Here is a 21,528-nt window from a genome sequence, read left to right on the forward strand (position 1 = left end):
AGCATCAAATCACTTATACCACTGCCTAGGTGCTTGTTTACGTCCATACAAGGACCTTTTCAAATAACAAACACATTGTTCATTCCCAAAAACAACAAAACCCTTGGGTTGCATCATATAAATTTCTTCCTCTAATTCTTCATGTAGAAAAGTTGTTTTAACATCTAATTGCTTCGATTTCAAATCAAATAGTGCAACAAAGGCAAGAAGTACTTTGATGGAAGAATGACGACTACTGGAGAGAAAATTTCATTAAAATCAATACCTTCCTTTTGAGCAAAGCCTTGGACAACTAAACGAGCTTTCCATCTTGAATCTTCAACCCTGTGAATTTCATCTTTTTGTTTGTAGATTCATTTGCAGCTTTGTGCATGACGACCTTTAGGAAGCTCACATAAATCCCATGTCCTATTCTTATGCAGACTTTCAATTTCTTCTTGCATTGCTATCAACCACTGAGATGAATTAGAACTAGTGATTGCCTCTGAATATGAATAAGGTTCAACTCTTTCAGAAATCTCTTGTGCAACTGTTAGTGCATATGCAATCAGACCATCATTATCACCATATCTATTCGGTTTTCTAATAACTCTCCTTGGTCTATTATGAGCAATAGAAGAATCATCAACAAATTTTGGCTCAACGGGACAAGTGGTACTGGAAACTTGTTCATCTACACTGTTTGACTGTGGAACTGTAGAAGAGATGGGGTCAATCTTATTAGATTCCGTTTTCATTTCTAACTCCACCTTCTCATTGGTACCTTATTGATCATGTATACCAGAAGATAATACATAATGCTCCTTTTCGGAACACAACAATGCATTTTCATTAAAAGTAATGTCTCTACTAAAAATGATTTTTCTCAAATCCGGGCACCATAAACGATACCTTTTTGACTCAGAAACATAACCAAGAAATAAGCATTTAACAACCTTGGGAGATAATTTCCCATCATTAACATGGGCAAAAGCAGGGCTTCCAAATACTTTTAAATTTGAGAAATTCACAGGATTACCTGACCAAACTTCTTCTGGAATGTTGAAGTTAATGGATGAGTGTGGAGATCGGTTGACAAGATAACAAGCTGTAGAAATATCCTCAGCCCAAAAATCCCGACGATGCCACAATCTCGCATTTGAGAGAAGACAACAAGCTCTCTCAAGAAGAGTCCTATTAATATGTTTTGCAACTCCTTTTTGTTAGGGCTTTCCAACAAGAGTCTTGTGTCTAGCAATACCATGACTTGTGCAGAACTCATTGAAATTGACTCGCAAAACTCCAAACCATTATCAGTGCGGAGTTTTTTCTATCTTCCTTCCAGTTTGGTTCTCAATAAGAGCCTTGAAGTTCTTGAACTTAAGAAAAGCTTCATTCTTATGTCTCAAGAAATAAACCCAAACTTTGCGAGAAAAATAATCAGTAATAGTCATCATGTAGCGTTTTCCTCCAAGAGATGGAACCTTTGAAGGCCCCTATAAAATCTGAATGAACATAATCAAGAATACCAAATGTACGATGTGTAGCTGCTGAAAAACTCACTCTTTTTTGTTTTCTGAATGTGTAATGTTCACAGAAACCCAATTTTCCTATACCTTTATCGAGAAGACCTCTTTTGCTAAGAAGAGTCATACCTTTATCACTCATATGACCCAGACGCATATGCCATAAACGAGTGAGATCGTCATCAGAGAAGTGGAAACAGCTACAGACCCTGCCACAATTGAACCCTGTAAGTAATAAAGAGCCCCATGTCTTAGTCCTTTCATCAAGACCAGAATATCTTTTTAAACCTTGAGAACTCCACCTTCAGCTGAATATTTACATCCAAGAGATTCAAGAGTACCTAGAGAAATCAAGTTGTGTTTCAGGTCAGAAATATGACGAACGTTGGTCAAGGTCCTGATAACACCATCATGAGTTTTAATTTGTACAATACTAATTTCAACAACTTTGCATTGGGCATCATTTCCCATTAGGACAACGCCACATTCAACTTTATGATATGTTACAAACCAGTCCTTATGAGGGCACATATGATATGCACATCCAATATCAAAAATCCATTCATACGAGTTTCTTTTATCAACAGAGATAACCAACAAAACATTACCTTCGAAATCACTTTCCACAACTCCAGCTTCAACAACTTTCTACATCTTTTTGTTATTTTCTTCCCTCTCCTTTTTATTTTTAGTTTATAGCAGTTAGAAATATCATGCCCTGGTTTCTTGTAGTAGCGACATGTCTTGCTGAAATTATTTCCTTTGGATGTAGATCTGAACTTTTTTTTAGATGTACTCCCTTTGTCTTGTGATCTACCTCTAACGAAAAAGCCCTCACCTTTATCCTCAGAATGAACGTCATGATCAATTTTTTCTTTGGACAACAAATTTGATTTAACATCTTCATAGGACAAAGTTTCATTATTTCCATATAACATAATCTCCTTGAAGTTCTTATAGATAGATGGCAGAGAGACAATTAACAACACGGCCTTGTCCTCATCCTCAATTTTAACTTCTAAATTTTCCAGATCTATTATAATTGAATTGTATGCATCAAGATGAGATTGAATGGACGAACCTTCAGACATACGAAGCGTGTATAAACGCTCTTTGAGACAGAGTTTATTGGCAAGAATTTTGGTCATATAAAGAGACTCAAGTTTCAACCAAAGAATTGCAGCAATAGTCTCACGAATAACCTTTCGCAGAACCTCTTTGGAAAGACTAAGTAGAATTGAAAAAAGTGCCTTTTCATCCAACTCCTCCTATTGTTTGTCGTTCATAGAATCGGGCTTCTTTGACTTTCCTGCTAAAGCCTTCTTCAAACCATTGTGTGTGAGAACAACCTTCATCTGGATCTTCCAGATACTAAAGCTAATTTTTCTAACAAATTTTTCGTTATCAAACTTGGTTACAGTAGACATGCTTGAACCTTGCTCGGATACCACTTGTTAGGAATTAAGATGTATAAAAAACAAGACAGATGTGAATAATCGAGAAAGAAATCTGAAAACACAATTAATGGCACACAATGTAACGTGGAAAACCCAAGTCGGAAAAAAATTACGTGTAACGACGAGCAAATTCACTATGTTGAAGGTAGAGTACAATTCCAAGTTCTTTAGAACTCAAAATGAGGAAAAGAAAAAAGACAACTCAATTCTTTTGTTTTTCAGCCACAAAATTAGAAAATGCTCAGAAAACATAGGCTTCACTATCTGGCACAAAGAAATAGAAAATGCCCAGAAAAATAGGCTCCACTTCTAGTGAAAACTGGTGTCCATTTAGTGCACCATAATCCCATGATCTGTTCAGCTTTTCTGAAATTGCGGAAGTCTCAGGACAAGCTGAAACATGCTGACATGAGTAGGCAAAATCAGCGGGAAAAAGAATTTGAGGCAGCTCTAACAACATGATATATAAAATAATTTATTTTGTCATGTCAAATTTATTTTAATGTTGAGTGAATGAGTGATTTTTTAAGATAAAAGCTTTAAATTGAGTGATTTTATTGAAACAAAACAAAGTTTAATGACTTTGCTAGATAATTTCTCATAGTTCAATGACCTTTTAAGATATTAACTCTAAAGTATGTCATGAATGCACAAACTTCATCATTTGTATAGTATACTAGATATAGGACCCCGTGCTAGCACGGGGCCCAATATATATTATTTTTTTATTTTAATTTATGTCATATTATGGAATTTGAGAAGTTATTGAAATTTTTATATGATTTTAAAAATATTTTAAATTTTTAGCTATTGTGATTTGTAGTACTTTTTTTAAACATAATTTTGAAAATAATATTTATTACTCTCTTTGTTCTAATTTATGTGGCACACACAGAATTTCAAATATTAACCCTTTTTTATATGTCTCTTTAATATATTAAGTTGTTAATTATTGTATTTTATAGTACATTTTGAACCTAATTTTTTAATAATATATGTTATTTTCCATGTCCCAATTTATGTGGCATTAATTGATAGATTTGTTGGAGTCGAGAGATTTATTTTGTTAATTATTGTAATTTATAGTTTCTTTTTCGTCAATTTCAAACAATATATGTTGTTAATTGATAGAATACTTTTAATGTATTTTTTTTTTTTAAAAAAAATATGTGTGGCTCTCCATGTCCCAATTTATGTGGCACATGTAAAGTTTTGACAATTAACCAAAATTTTAATACATTTAAAAAAATATTTTTAAGTCGTTAAATTTTAAGTAATTTAAATTGTTGTATTATTTATTACAATTATTAATACTTTTAAAGTAGTTTAAATATTGTACTATTTATTATAATTTATAACAGTTTTTTTTTTAAAATTTATGTCATATTATGAAAATTGAGAAGTTATTGAAATTTTTATATGATTTTAAAAATATTTTAAATTGTTAGCTATTGTGATTTGTAGTACTTTTTTTTTAACATAATTTTGAAAATAATATTTATTACTCTATTTGTTCTAATTTATGTGGGAGATGCAGAATTTCAAATATTAACCCTTTTTTATATGTCTCTTTAATATATTAAGTTGTTAATTATTGTATTTTATAGTACATTTTGAACCTAATTTTTTAATAATATATGTTATTTGTCATGTCCCAATTTATGTGGCATTAATTGATAGATTTGTTGGAGTCGAGAGATTTATTTTGTTAATTATTGTAATTTATAATTTGTTTTTCGTCAATTTCGTCGACTATTTATTTTATTAATTATTGTAATTTATTGTTTCTTTTTCGTCAATTTCAAACAATATATGTTTATCATATAATCCATTTTATGTGGTGCCAATAGAATTTAGAGAGTCAATTAAATTTTGTATATAAGTTTTAAATAATTAAGCTGTTAATTATTGTAATGTATAGTATTACTTATATTATTTTTAAATATATTTAAATATTATATGTTATGTTTTTTATCCTAATTTATATGGCATTGATAGAATTGAAAGTGTCAAATAATTGTTAATTATTGTAATAGATAATATGGAGTATTTAAGTCATTTATAGTATAGTAATTAATATATAATATGTAGTATTTAAGTGTTATATTATGGAATTTGAGAAGTTATTGAAATTTTTATATGATTTTAAAAATATTTTAAATTGTTAGCTATTGTGGTTTGTAGTACTTTTTTTTTTTACATAATTTTGAAAATAATATTTATTACTCTGTTTGTTCTAATTTATGTGGCACAGGCAAAATTTCAAATATGAACCATTTTTTATATGTCTCTTTAATATATTAAGTTGTTAATTATTGTATTTTATAGTACATTTTGAACCTAATTTTTTAATAATATATGTTATTTGCCATGTCCCAATTTATGTGGCATTAATTGATAGATTTGTTGGAGTTGAGAGATTTATTTTGTTAATTATTGTAATTTATAGTTTCTTTTTCGTCAATTTCAAACAATATATGTTGTTAATTGATAGAATACTTTTAATGTAATTATTTTAAAAAAATATGTGTGAGTGTCCATGTCCCAATTTATGTGGCAAATGTAAAGTTTTGACAATTAACCAAAATTTTAATACATTTAAAAAAAAAATTAAGTCTTTAAATTTTAAGTAATTTAAATTGTTGTATTATTTATTACAATTTATAATGCTTTTAAAGTAGTTTAAATATTGTACTATTTATTATGATTATAACACTTTTTTTAAAATTTATGTCATATTATGGAATTTGAGAAGTTATTGAAATTTTTATATGATTTTAAAAATATTTTAAATTGTTAGCTATTGTGATTTGTAGTACTTGTTTTTAACATAATTTTGAAAATAATATTTATTACTCTCTTTGTTCTAATTTATGTGGCAGATGCAGAATTTCAAATATTAACCCTTTTTTATATGTTTCTTTAATATATTAAGTTGTTAATTATTGTATTTTATAGTACATTTTGAACCTAATTTTTTAATAATATATGTTATTTGTCATGTCCCAATTTATGTGGCATTAATTGATAGATTTGTTGGAGTCGAGAGATTTATTTTGTTAATTATTGTAATTTATAGTTTCTTTTTCGTCAATTTCAAACAATATATGTTGTTAATTGATAGATTTTTTGATGTGGACTATTTTTTTTATTAATTATTGTAATTTATTGTTTCTTTTTCGTCAATTTCAATATATGTATATTATATAATCCATTTTATGTGGTACCAATAGAATTTAGAGAGTCAATTAAATTTTTTATATAAGTTTTAAATAATTAAGCTGTTAATTATTGTAATGTATAGTATTACTTATATTATTTTTAAATATATTTAAATATTATATCTTAGGTTTTTTATCCTAATTTATATGGCATTGATAGAATTTAAAGTGTCAAATAATTGTTAATTATTGTAATAGATAATATGGAGTATTTAAGTCATTTATAGTATAGTAATTAATATATAATATGTAGTATTTAAGTGGAAGGTGGTGGGGCCCACTTATATAGTTTGATAAATATATTGGATATTAGTAGTGATTTATAGTATAGTAATTAATAATATATAATATGTAGTATTTAAGTGGAAGGTGGTGGGGCCCACTTATATATTTTATAAATATATTGGACATTAGTAGTGATCTTATTGGCACAATGGTAGTCATTCCTAGAGTCTTCTATAATATAAAAATTATTACTGGGCATAATATCTATTATTTTTTTCCACTTTAAGTGACATAGATAAAATTTAAAGAGTCAATTAAATTTTAATATGAATTTTAAATATTTTAAATTGTTAATTATTGTAATTTATAGTACTTTTTGCGTTATTTTTAAATAATATATATTGCTTTCCTTGTCCCAATATATGTAGCACAAATTAGAATTTCAAGAGTCAATATGCTGTCAATTATTGAGATTTGCAATACTTTTATGTAGTTTCCAAATTAAATAATACATATTACTTCTTTTGTCCCATTTCATGTGACACAAATATATTAATTTTATGAATCAATCGATTTTTTATAAGCAATCACACTGTTTATATGTTTTTTTAAAAAATATTTTAAATGTCAATTATCATATTTATAGGATTTTTTATGTAATTTTTAAATATATAAAAAAATTAAAAATAAACTAATAAATTAAAATGGAGAAAAAAAAAAGCCAAATTTTCTACTATAAGTGTGAACCACACATTACTATGTTGACCATTCTGTGTTGTATATATATGTTTATGTATTGTCTTAGGATAATTGGCGGAATAATAAAAAAGTTGTAATAATAAAGATAAGTTGTTATCTAACGCACTATCTAATATAAAGGAAAAATTCTTTTCGCCAGAAAATTTGGCTAGAATTTGACAAGAATGGTAAAATAACATATTTCATATTATGTTATTTTATCTTTTTGAACATTTTAATCCTTTTAACTTTAATATCTTTTAATTAAAAAATAAAAAAAGATTAATTTATTTTAAAATTAAAAAAAAATTATAGACTTTTTAAATTTCTGATCAAATTCTAGCCGTTTAACATTACCCTAATATAAATAGTCGAGCAGCCACTTTTGACCGTACTTGCAATGAGACTTAGTCCAAACTTTGAAATTTATTATGTTATTTTTATTGAAGTTAAATTAATTTTAATATCCCAAATACTAACTAAAAAACTATAAGATATTTGATACTTTTCCTATTATATGATTTGAATTTCTCTTATTGAATATTTAATTTTAATACTTTCGGTTTTTGAGTGTCATTTCGATTGATATCTTTTTGCTTATGCAATTTAATTATTTTTCCTACTAGAGTGATTTAAGTATTTTGTCTTTGCTTCACATTATTTTACACTTTAATATGATAGATCTCTATTATTACCGTATTTCATATATTTTTTTTAAAATTCACCTCTTGTTTAACTGTAAAAATATCTAGAATTTTTTCATCAAGTCTCATAAAAATATGCATGATATCATGTTCTAACTTCTATTTGTAACTTTTATACATGACATATTTTAATTTTCTTAAATAAAAAAAAACTAAATCATATCAATATTGAAGAAATATCTAGATAATGAAATGATTTTGGAAAGTCTAACTTTGATCATATCAAAATTGAATAACGTTAGTCATTATTAGAGGATAGAGATCTTATAAGAATGAGTTTAGAACAACATAAGCCATAGGTACTTGCATTGCATAATATTAGAGGATAGAGATCTTACAAGAATGAGTTTAGAACAACAAAAGCCCTAGGTACTTGATTGCATAATACTTTTTTCGATCTATTCTATTTGTCATGTTTTTCTTTACACATCTCTTAAGAAAATATTAATAGAAAGAATAGTTCGATTAAATCATTTTTATTTAGTAGTATTTGATTTTAATTTATTACTCACTTTTTGGAGGCTAGCCTGAACTTCCTAACTAGGGGTGTACATAGGTCGGTTTGGTTTGGTTTTTCATTAAAAAAACCCTGAACCAATTATGTCGGTTTATTAAATCTAAAAACCAAATCAAACCACATAAAGTCAGTTTTTTCGGTTTCGGTTTTTTAAATTCACCTCTTTTTAAAGAGTAAAATATTTAGATTTTTTCGTCAAAGTCTCATAAAAATATGCATGATATCATGTTCTAACTTCTATTTGTAACTTTTATACGTGACGTATTTTGATTTTCTTGAATAAAAAAAATTAAATCATATCAATATTGAAGAAATATCAAGATAATGAAATAATTTTGAAAAGTCTAACTTTGATCATATCAAAATTGAATAATAAAATATTAGTATGATAATTTCTTTACAAAATAATCATCTGAACTGTACCATTGACACCCTTGCAAATCGAAATAGAAAAATAACGTTAGTCATTATTAGAGGATAAAAATCTTATAAGAATGAGTTTAGAACAGCAGAAGCCATAGGTACTTGATTGCATAATATTAGAGGATAGAGATCTTAGAAGAATGCGTTTAGAACAACATAAGCCATAGGTACTTAATTGCATAATACTTTTTTCGATCTATTCAATTTGTCATGTTTTTATTTACAAAATATTAATCAAAAAAATAGTTCAATTAAATCATTTTTATTTACTAGTATTTGATTTTAATTTATTACTCACTTTTTGGAGGCTTGCCTGAACTTCCTAACTGTGAAGGATGACCACAAATGTAGGGTGTATTAATAGTCAACTCCAAATAATTTATTGGTTGAAAGCACCAAAAAAGAGAAAATAAAATAAAATTGTTGAGTAGCTATAAATAAGTAGCCTCCTTTTAGTACAAGCTTATATAGTTCCATTTTTCTCTAATTTAATAACTCCACAAAAGAAAAAATGAATGCCCTCAATTTTCCTTGCCATCTTCTCGCAGTCAAGGGCAAGGCTTTATTTTTGAAACGTGTTATAACAAGTTAGTTTAATTTTCTTCCTAGTTGTTTACATGCATATCTCACTAATTAGCGGTCGGTTGTTTGTTGATATATTTGCTTTTAATAGAGAGTAATTCAATATTTTTTATTTTTTATTTTTTTGTTTTACACTTTTCTTTTAAGTATGTTATATGTTTAAAAATTACGTAAAAGTCCTATATTGAATCCGTACTGACACACACTCTTATACCTAGTATATTTTAAAATGATTTGTTTTTCATAAATTGCAGAGTATTTTTTTTTGTTTGGCGTCAAGTCAACCCTCAGTTTTTCTAAAGAGAGACTTATTGGAAATGTGCTTGGTTGTTGATTAAGAAAGAGATAAATGTGAGTCTTAAGCTAACTCAAATTGAGACGAGTATTATGTGGCTACCTAGTGATTTATAAGTATCTTCACTGTACTAATTAATCGTATAGATCCATAATAATAATAGTGTTTTGATTTTTATATGTAGTTTAAAATAAATGATTTGTTATATAATCAAGGTGGTGTTTTTTTCTTTCAATTTTGTTCTTATTTATTTATTTTTTAACATAAACGAAAAAATATATATTAGATAGACATCATTTTAATTTAGGACAATTTGGTAAAAAACACATCTTATATTTTAAGAATGAGTAAATTTATTTTAAAAAGAGACCAATATTTTATGCACTCCCATCTAATATTTTTTTCTTTTGTTTTCTTCTAAGGTCAATTATGATTAATTATTACATTTTGATTTTTTCAGGAAATAGCCAGTTCCAAACTGAAGGCTCAGTTGTTAATTACAAGAAAATATTATGTAAGCATGTGCGTAATGCTGGAAATTCCTTAGGTATGATTGTAGTGACGGAACTAGGATTTTTAATAAGGGAATTCAAAATTTGAAGAAGTAAATATTATACGAATTAATCGAAAGGAGTTCGACATTTACTATATATACATAAAAAATAATTTTAATCATATGTAAATAGTAATATTTTCTGTCAAAGAACGGTGCCTTCGATTGATGAGTTTTGCTATACAAAATATTGTATAGCATAATTCCGTTTGACAAATTAATGGACAGACGTTGATGTACGTAGTTATTAATGATATTTGAACACTCAATAATTTTAATTTGATTCAACTTTGTATATGAATAAAATTTAAATATATAAGTACAAATGATAGATTTTTGTGGTTGATTTCATACTTGAACTCGTAAGGTTCAAATCGTGAATCCATCTAAATAATGTTAATAGCGGACTATATTTCAGCCAGAAAATATATCATACATTACGACCTATATAAATATATTTTCGCAGGTGAATTGCAAACTGAGGATACAAAATACCTGCTAGATGGGGAAAACATTAAGGTTACAAGAAAATTCTTTCTTGAATTTAATGCTTGCCCTATTTTAGAATTCAGAACCCACATATTTAAATTTTTAAATCTACCTCTACGTACGTACCTGTAATAACAATTTTGGTCTATACTATAGGTAACTCGAACGAAGAAGACAAGGAAGTTGGTAGAGAAGATCAAAGATATGTTGAATGACATGAAAGATGGAAGGTCAAGTGTATCACCCTATGACACAGCATGGGTTGCCCTAATTAAAGATATAAATGGAAATGATAGAACACAATTTCCATCTTGTCTTAAATGGATAATAGAAAATCAACACAGTGATGGTTCATGGGGAGAGCAATTTGTCTTTTGCATTTACGACCGCCTATTGAACACATTGGCATGTGTTGTTGCTTTAACAACATGGAATACAACACCTGAGAAGAGAAACAAAGGTAAACATACATATTCTCCCTTCCATCTGACTATTTTTAGTAAGATGATCAACTAATATGGGACGGAAGAAGTTCTTGCGTCTCAATTTATATGAATTATTTTGAATTTAACACGAAATTTAAGAAAGAAAGATTTTTGAAACCTGTGTTCTAAAATAAATCATAGATATTTGTATAGCTATAAAATCATTTCATTAAGGAATATGGTAGACATTTTAAAATTAAATTGTAACTAAATGTTTGAAATGTGTCATGATTTTTTTTGTTACCGACTAAAAAGAAAAGTAACTCATATAAATTGGAACAAAGAGAATATAGTGACTTTTCCACAAATATTTTGATTGAATCTATAAGAAGAAAAAATATTCAGTGATTATTCTCAGTATTTCAATGAGAATCTGTTGCGTTTGTAATCTCATGGTGGGACTTTCTTTTGTTAAACATTAGGTGTATTGTTTATAAAGGAAAACATATGCAAACTAGAGAGAGGGAATGTTGAAAACATGACATGTGGATTTGAAATTGTGTTTCCTGCTCTCTTGGACAAAGCTCAACATTTAGACATTGATATTCCATATAATGCTCCTGTCTTGAAGAATATATGTGCAAGGAGAGACATGAAATTAAAAAGGTAATTAATTAAATTAACAACATTTAATAGCAATGGTTAAGAAATGAAATTATTAATAATAATACATTTTGTTTTGCTTTACAGAATCCCTAAGGATGTTGTGCATACAATTCCAACAACATTATTGTTTTCACTAGAAGGATTTTGTGACTTAGATTGGAAAAGACTTTTGAAGCTTCAAATGCAAGATGGTTCATTCTTAACATCTATTGCTTCAACTGCCTTTGCTTTTATGGAAACAAATGATCCAAATTGTTTGAGATATCTTCAAAGGGTTGTTAAAAAATATAATGGAGGAGGTAAATTAATATGGAATGTCATATTATTTAATTGAAGCTAAGTATACTATTTTGTTTAACGTCTATACACTGACAATAAACATGTATATTCTAATAACATGTATCTATATCTATAGCTCCACATAGTTACCCAGTAGATATGCAAGCGCGATTATGGGCAATTGATCGATTACAACGCCTTGGAATTTCTTATTATTTTGAGGAAGAATTCAAGGACATGTTAGATCATGTACAAAGGTATTGTATTGAATTGAATTGAAGTAACAATTTAATGTATATTATTGCATATGTATATTGATTCATTTTTTTAAAATTACAGATACTGGAATCAAGATATTGGAATTTTTAGTGGAAGGAATTCAAACTTTTGTGACATTGATGATACATGCATGGCTATTAGGCTTCTAAGGTTATATGGATATGATGTTAAACCAGGCAAGTCAATAATAAATAAATAAACTCCTTAATTAATTAACGAGTGATGAATTTAACCCCAACTTGCTCAATTCACCCAATTTTTAGGGGGTTAATGACCTGTCTATTTATTAAATACTTCATCTTGACTCACCCAAATTCACGTCATTTAAGATTTTGGTTGATTTAAGCTTAAGTATGTACTCCAAAGTGATCCATAAAAGTCTTGTCAAGATATTTAAATGAAAACTTGTTTTTTGTTTGATATGTTAATAATTTAGCTATAAGCTAAGAAAAAATATTATTTTATTTATCTTGTAATTTGGTATTTAATCAAATTATAACTAGTAAGAGTTGGACGGATTAGACTATGATCCATTATTTTTTTAGCTCTTCTCAACACAATTAACTTTTGGAATGATAACTTATTTATTAATTTAATCTATTTTGATCGATCCGCGCAAATTCAACTTGAGTGATTTGCCAATCATAGTCCTTATTAAGAAAGTTTTAACTATTTCATAGTTGTATTTAATCTATATTTTATTGTTTAATATGCCTCAGATGTGCTCTACAAATTCAAAGATGGTGATAATTTTTTTTGCCTAATGGGTGAAACAGACAAGTCCCCAACAGCTATGTACAATCTCTATAGATGCTCTCAAGTTTCATTCCCAGGAGAGAAGATTCTTGAAGATGCAAACAAATTTACCCATAATTTCTTGCAACATTGTTTGTCAAATAACCAATCTTTAGACAAATGGCTAATAGCCAACGATATCCCTGGAGAGGTACATATATATAGTTATCTTTCGAGTGATTTGATAGTATATGTAAAAAAAAATTAAAATACTATCAGTGTATGGAAGTTAACATCGTTTTCTATATCATATTTAATTTGGTTATAGATACGATATGCATTGGAAGTTCCATGGTATGCTAGCCTACCTAGGGTGGAAGCTCGATCATACCTTGAACAATATGGTGGAGCAAATGACATTTGGATTGGCAAGACGTTAAATAGGTATTTTTAGCGCGTTGATAACATAATTAACTAATTAAAAATGTGTACGTCCTCAAAACTAAATTTAATTTTTTTCTTAGTCTTAATCATTGGAATTGTTTTGATGTAGAATGCCAGACATAAGTAATAATGTATATCTTGAGGCCGCAAAATTAGATTACAACAAATGCCAAAGTCAACATCAATTTGAATGGACCAATATTCAAGAGTATGTTTAATTCTTTAGTTTAATTTTTTTGAAGAAAAAGGACAAATTAGTTCAAGTTACCTTTATTAAATATACTTTTTATTGTTATTTTAGGTGGTTTACACAATGCAATTTTCAACACTTTGGAATAAGCAAAAAAGAGTTATTGGAAGATTATTTCTTAGGTGCAACAAGTATATTTGAAGTAGAGAGGTCAAGGGAAAGACTTGCATGGGCTAAATCTCTTATTATGTGTAAGATGATTACATCATACTTCACTCAAGAACAACCTACCACTTGTACTAAAAACAGGTTTGTAATTGTAGTTGGTGTATATTTATTTATTTATTTATTTATTTTTATTAGTAAATACTAAATTTATAATTGTATAACAAAGTATACAATCATATATAGTTATGTTTAGAAGCTAGTAATCATGTTTCTTAATTTTTTCGTTCATATTCTAGTGATAATCTGTTTTTCATTATGTATTTTTTCAATGAGCTGCTGGTTCGATGGAAAAATCACGTTCCACTAATTTACAGTGGGAAAAACCTTTGTTTCTAGTAAATATAATGTAATGTAATTTATGTTTCTTTTTTTCTTTTGTTGCAGTAATGAAACAAGACAGATGCTTCTGAATAATCTTCTTAAGTTTTTGCACCAACTTTCTGAAGAAACTTATGAGACCCTAGGCAAAGATATCCATCTCCAACTACACTCTGTTGTACGTATATATTGAATAGCTTATCACATCACTATAAAAAAAGGAAAATAAATAATAACAAGCAATTTTTTTCACTAAAAATATTATTGCTAATTTTATTTATCCACAAATTATATATATATATATATATATACTAGATTCTTAAGGCCCGTGATACGGGCCCAATATAATCAATTATTAATCGCTATTTGATAAATATATTAAAAGGTATTTCTATAGCATTCTGATCAAAATTAATTAATATTGATCCTGGTAAAAAATTTAGTATTAAAAAATATAAAAAAATAACCATCAAAGAATATAGTGCATTGAATGGTGTTTCTCCTTCCTTAATTAAATATCTTGATTTTGAGTTTTGGATATGAATTTTTTTTTTTATAGAGAGCTCTATATCCGAATGGGCAACTCCAATATAAATATCGAATACTGAATAAAAAATATTAAATTAAATTAACCCAATAATATTTTAAAGTATAATTGATATTAGCGATGGGTAGATTCATTTTTTAAGTTGTAAAACATCTGAAGTATAATATTCAATTTATTTATTTATTACTATAAGACACAAATTTAGTAGGATTCAGAGTTAATTTGTCTGTTAGATTGGATTATATCTTATATAAAAATCATGAATCATTATGTATTATCATCTTGAAATCTATCTTATTCATTTCAATTAATCTGTCGAATTTTTCTTTATAATCTATTAAAAAGTAATGTCCCTTTTCTTTTCTTAGTTCCAACTCCACATAGCATATTTAAGATCATAAGATTAAAAGACATTTACTATATTTCATTAATGTACGTAAATTGAACACGAAAAATAATAATTATTTCTCTTTAATATTTGATTCGCAAAATTTTAAAACTATTTATTTAAAAATTTAGTTAGTTTCTTAGTTTACTTTAATTTCATTTAATTTATCTATCCATTTTATTTATTAATTTTTATTTTTATGCTCCCTAATTAAAATATTTTTATTTTTGAATACATTTTAAATCATGTTTGTTTCTTTTTATATTTATTTTAGTGCAAAAAGTAAAAGTGTTAATGAAATATAAATTGATTTAATAAATGGGTCCCACCATTTTTAGATTGTACGGCTACTTATGATATTTTTTTATTCTTTTCATGATAGAAAGTATATATGGCTATCATAATAATAGCAATTTGGTTGGGTATTTGGGAAATTCAATAATTTTGCTACAGAAAGTACAATTGTTTTAAGCTGATAATTTTGGTAAAATAACAAAAGTGCCCCTGGTTGTCCTGGTCATCTTCACTCTTCTATATAATAAAATATATAATAAAAATAGATAGAAATATAAAGTTGAACAAGTAGACAAACATGTCCTACGAGACATAATTCACGTAAGACGCCACATAGAATGTCGCATAGGACATGAATTATATTGCCGCGTAGGACGTCAAGTAGGACACATGTGTCTACTTGTTCATTTCTATACAAATTTTTGTGTCTACTATGCACATCCAAAATTGAAGGACACTGATGTCAAATGAAACCAAATTAAATGACATATTTATGTATTGTGCATTTTAGAAAAATATATTTATATTTTTATATAAAATTTAACCAAAGACGATTTTAATTATACATTTTTTAATAAAATAAAAACTATATTTTCATGACCGAACCAGATTAAGAAAGATAATGATTAAAAGGCCTCAAATTTAAATTTTGAATATGAAAAAAAATCTCATTAAAAGTAGTAAGTACATTCAAAAATAAATATGAACTCAAATTAATTATTATTATTTTTTTAAAAAAAATGTGTGGTCTTGAATGCATAGACTTTTGAAGTGAGTAAAAAATGGGGTCCATGTTTTAACTTTGCATTAATTTCTTTTACTCCTCGGCATTTGCTATTTTTGTCATCTCTTTCTAAATATTAATCTACTTATATTTATTTACTTTTCTAATTAATGTATTGATTTTCATGTGTTTCGATTCTTAACTTCTTATTTAAGAAAAAAGAATAGCAATATTAAGTAAATAAAGTAAACAATCTACTATAATTAATTAAATTTTAATCTGCTTAATCTTAAAATTTAGATTATTTTACTATCAGAATATTCTATTCATCAATGTACGTAAATTGAACACGAAGAATACTTATTATTTCTCTTCAATGCTTGATTCACAAAATTTTAAAACTATTTATTTTAAAATTTAGTGAGAGTCTTAGTTTAATTTTATTTATTAATTTTTATTTTTATTCTCCCTAATTAAAATATTTTTATTTTCATTTAATACATTTTAAATCATGTTTGTTTCTTTTTATATTTATTTTAGTGCAAAAAGTAAAGGTGTTAATGTAATATAAATTGAATTAAAAATGGGTCCCATCATGTTTGGATTGTACGGCCACTTGTGATTTTTTTTTTTTTTGCTTTTGATGATAGTAGTACACGTGGCCTTCTCTTTCTACTATATTCCTATTTTTTTTTAAATTTAATTTAAAACAAAAATTGACAATACCCTGGCAATTACTATTCTGCCCTTCAATTATATTAGATTTTCGAAATTGCCATTGGTCGTCCGGTCGTCTTCACTCTTCTATATAATATAAAATAAAATAATATATATATATATATATAAGTTCATAGCTAATTATTAATTATTCTTTTTTTTGTTTTGCTTTTCACTTATCCAGCAAAAATTAATTTATATATTTACTGTTTTTATTTTTGTTATATGAAGTGGGGAACGTGGTTGATATGTGTAAGAGAGGAGAAAACAGCATGCCAAATAGAAGCAGAGCTGCTAGTACGCACAATTAATCTTTGTGGAGGACATATGGTAGATGATGAAATAATTTCCAGTATAGACTACAAGAATATATCTAACGTTACCAATAAAGTATGTTTCAAGATTCAAAATCGAAAGGTAATTAAAAATTTACACGTTTTATTACATCAGTTTTATTTTTCAAGCCTTAAATTTGCTGTTAAAATGAGAAAGTGAAAGTATCTTTGACGGAATATTTTATGTATCGTGAATGACATTTAGCTGTGACTATATGTGATATTAATCCACATATATATATCATTATTATTTTCTTTTTTCCCCAAATATGATACATACTATATACGTAGGTGTCTGGCGGTATCAACTGCAAGGAAATTCACAATGAGGTTGAATTAGAGATGAAAGAAGTTGTAAAATTAGTGTTGGATAATTCGTCGTGTGGAATAAATAAAGATATGAAGAATACATTTTTGGCAGTTGCAAAGAGTTTTTACTATATTGCATATGTCACAGAGGAACTACTCAACTTTCACATATCCAAAGTTCTCTTTGAACCACTTGAATACGATTCTTAATTATATTCATATCAAATATTCTTATTATTTGTAACTCTCATCGCAAGTGTTAATCTTTTATGTTACAACCTACAAGTATGAATGCAATATCTGTGTTGTTTTGTTCCATCAAGTGTACGAACGATATGATAGGTAACTCCATATCCAATAAGGCTCACTTCTAATTGAAGATAACATAATACTTACTAGTTAACACTCCATATCCAATAAGCTAAGGCTCATGAATTAAGAACAAATAGAGTACTCCACAATTCATCACCTAAGCAAAATAACAAATATACATCTTGGAGATAGAAATACAAGTCATGAGTAACTCCCTTATTTAATCCAAATAGTTCAATGGGTAATTGCAAACACTTGTACCTTTGTACAATTCAATCGATCGATGTCCACTCGGAACAAATCGACACTAGCTTGCTCTCCTTCTTCAGTCCATCTTTAGCTCGCGAACCACTCCATTTCATCCTCACTCATCGTTGCAACGTGTATCATACTAACAATATCCCCTGTTGCCCGTGTTGGTAGTGGTGGATCCAATAATGGACGTAAATTCACAGCTAGTACCAACATGGATGGTTTAAACGAGTTTGCTCGAGCTGCTGTTGCAGCACACTTGTAAATTAGCGCGGACAACACTTCAACTGTTTCTATTTATGGTAATATGCTGTGGTTTCAACAGTTTAAGTTTGATCGAGAATTTGCTCATGAAATCTTCAAATTTTTAAAAATGAGATTTATATATTTATAAACTACGTAAAAGATACTATAAGTCACAATAATTGACAGTTCAATATATTTAAGATCCGTAATATTGCAAACTAAAGTGTATCTAAGTAATTAGCTCCTAAACTGATGGGATTTATGTAATCATGAGTCATGACATTACAAAAGTTCAGCAACTATATGTGATATTAATCCATATATTTGACTTTTTTTCTTTCTTTTTGTCAAATATGATATATATTGGTGTGAAGGTATCAACTGAAAAGGGAATCACAATGGGATCCATGAAAGCAGCAATGAGGTTGAAGTTGACCCACATGAAGATGATTCTATTGTAATAAAAATTAATACGTATTTCTTATTGTTCCTTATTCTCATCGTAAAAGCGACTCGTTAATTGCTTATATAATTAAGATTAGTAATTGGAGAAGCAAATTCGAGAAGCTCTTTGTTACTCTCAAATTGAGTCACGTCTTTTTCTGGTAATGCAACAATTGCCTCAATCTTGACAATTACTTAATAATCTTTTCAGCAAAAGATACAAGCCTTGATGCTTTCATCTTTCCTTTCGAGCTTGATGTAGATATATAGGTGTTTTGTAAACAATTGTAACATTCAAAACGAGCAATTCGTGTCCTATGTGGAGTTCAATATGTATTATGCCACAAAGAATATAGGCATAATACATAAATTGGACCTTTAACTTGGCTTGAAATTATAACTTTGACACTTAATTTTGTCACTGCAATAGTAGGTATTTTAACTATCCAAAACTTAAATAAAAAAACACTCGAATCCTACCTGGTAAAATGTGAAATACACCCAAATTAGGCGCGTCAGAGGTAAAATTCGAGGGGCCCAACAGTAATAAAAAATATTGAAAAGACTATTAAATCCTTTATCAATCCTTATATATATATATATATTTCACTTTATTTTCTTTCTATTTTTTTCAACATTTTTCCCTCTTTTCTTTTTTGGCATTATTTGTTGTTCATTGCAAAATGCACAAATTGCAAGTGACATTTAATTATTTTTCGTTATTGTGAAAAAAAAGCTATAATGAATTTTTTTTATATTTCTCTATATCTACTGTAAGCAAGATGGGGTGAATATACACTTGTAAAAATCGAATGCAATCTAAGTTCAAAGACTCTCAATCAACCACTCCGATCCACACTTAAGGGACTCCTTACATTTTGATTAGGTATCAGATTGCTACTCAAACTTGACAAAAATCTTTGAAAAGTTCATTTAGACATTTTATCAAACAGTTTAAGTGCACCATTTTACTTAATAATTTTTAACACTCTATGTTTATTGTTTAGGCTCCGAAAATCCGTAGTTGTAATTTGCTACTCACTATGAGTCCATGACAATCATAAAACACAAAGCATCCTTTTTTCTCATTAAGTATTTGACAACTAAAGCACAAAGACAATTCAAACTAAAGAAAAGAAGAAAAAGTTAATTTATTTTCATGTCTTCATATATCTATGGGCTGCTCTGAAATAATTTTGCAACAAAAACGTTAGTTTCCTCTAGTGATTCCCATATTGGCTTGAACATCTGACCAACAATATGAAATTCTTATTTGTAAAGTATTGAACCTTGACTAAATTAAGGAAGAAGAATAGGTAATGACTAATCGTTCAAGTATATAAAATTTCTGCACTTATCTTGAACAATTTTTTCTTTGATTTGAATATAAGGGGCATGAATTTTACAAATTTAGATTAGGGTTTTTTTTTAGAAGAAAGAGGAGGAGCGTAGTAAATTTTTTTCCTAAAAATGAATTTGTTTTCACTTTCACCTTATTCTATATTATAATTTATTTTATTATTTTTAAAATCTAGGTGTATTTATTTTAGTTAGTTGGCAGCAATTGAGTGGATCACTTATCCACGTCGAGCATTTGTATATCACGCGTTTTGTCTGAAATATTCGAGTGTTTTTTTGTTTAAATTTTGGATAGTTAAAGTGTCTCTTTGTGCACTATCAAAGTTATAATTTGAAACCAAGTTAAGGGTAATATTTATGTATTATGTCAAGAATATATGTGTCTACTTATACACACTTAAAGTTGGAGAGATGCTAACTGAGATCAAGTTAAAGAATACATTTATATACTTTTTTTTTAGTTAGTCATAAAAAAATATCACATTTCTATGTACTCAAGTAATTTAACTTTAACATTTTGATTTTTATCTTTAATGAAATAATTTATAATCATAAAATTGTCTATAATTATTTTAAACTACAAATTATAAAAAAAAATTTAAAACTTTATATCGAGTCAAACAACATCAATTAAAATAAAATGGAGGGGAGTGCAACTTAGTGGGTTTAAAATGAGCATGATTTTAGTTTATCTATACATTTTATATCTTGGTGGTATATACATTACGGTGAAGCTAGTGTGCAAAATTCATGTGAACCAAAATTCAAATTTTATATTCTTTTTAAAAAATATTTAATATATACTTAGACTTATAATTCAATAACTCAAAATCATGAATTCCAAAATATTTGTCACTGATTACGTAACTTCGAGCCAACAATAATAAATTATGTGATCCACAAATTATGTAGGCACTTTGAAATCAATTAACACGGGGACAATTGAGTCGATCAAATATTGTATTCAAAGTCAACTTTTCCATTTCATTGCAATTCAAATTAAGCAGAACTCATTAAACATCACCCACATGGAAGAGATAAAATAAAACAAGAATGCCAATTTATATTATTTATACCATAGTATAAAAAATATACCTAAATTATCTCTCTTTTGAGTTATACCTAAACTATTGGGAGTGTGAGTTTCATACCTAAACTATTAATTATTAGTTTGAGAAATACACCTCAATGATGTGTGTAATAATACATTCTCTCTTTTATTTGAAAAACCTTGCCACATGGCATTCCACTTGTAACACCTCGAACTTCGGTCAGTTTTTAATTTTGGGTCAACTTCAAATGACCATGTAAATAGCTTGTTCGTCCTC

At 27.5% G+C, this 21,528-nt stretch overlaps 1 protein-coding gene across 1 annotated transcript in view; it reads left to right on the plus strand.

Moving 5' to 3' along the window:
- Window positions 1–9,301: 9,301 nt before the first annotated feature.
- Window positions 9,302–21,528, plus strand: part of LOC125826341 (copal-8-ol diphosphate hydratase, chloroplastic-like) — a 75,055-nt gene continuing 62,828 nt past the window's right edge. The window contains exons 1-12 of the mRNA XM_049505649.1: window positions 9,302–9,377; window positions 10,128–10,214; window positions 10,687–10,739; window positions 10,866–11,169; window positions 11,617–11,800; window positions 11,885–12,099; window positions 12,216–12,336; window positions 12,419–12,534; window positions 13,078–13,304; window positions 13,422–13,537; window positions 13,647–13,745; window positions 13,839–14,036. Coding sequence (XP_049361606.1) covers window positions 9,302–9,377; window positions 10,128–10,214; window positions 10,687–10,739; window positions 10,866–11,169; window positions 11,617–11,800; window positions 11,885–12,099; window positions 12,216–12,336; window positions 12,419–12,534; window positions 13,078–13,304; window positions 13,422–13,537; window positions 13,647–13,745; window positions 13,839–14,036 — 1,796 coding nt within the window. The remainder of the gene's footprint in view (window positions 9,378–10,127; window positions 10,215–10,686; window positions 10,740–10,865; window positions 11,170–11,616; window positions 11,801–11,884; window positions 12,100–12,215; window positions 12,337–12,418; window positions 12,535–13,077; window positions 13,305–13,421; window positions 13,538–13,646; window positions 13,746–13,838; window positions 14,037–21,528) is intronic.

The sequence above is a fragment of the Solanum verrucosum genome, unplaced genomic scaffold (assembly GCF_900185275.1).
Source record: "Solanum verrucosum unplaced genomic scaffold, falcon-dt-bn FXZP01000060.1, whole genome shotgun sequence".
Classification (NCBI taxonomy): domain Eukaryota; kingdom Viridiplantae; phylum Streptophyta; class Magnoliopsida; order Solanales; family Solanaceae; genus Solanum; species Solanum verrucosum.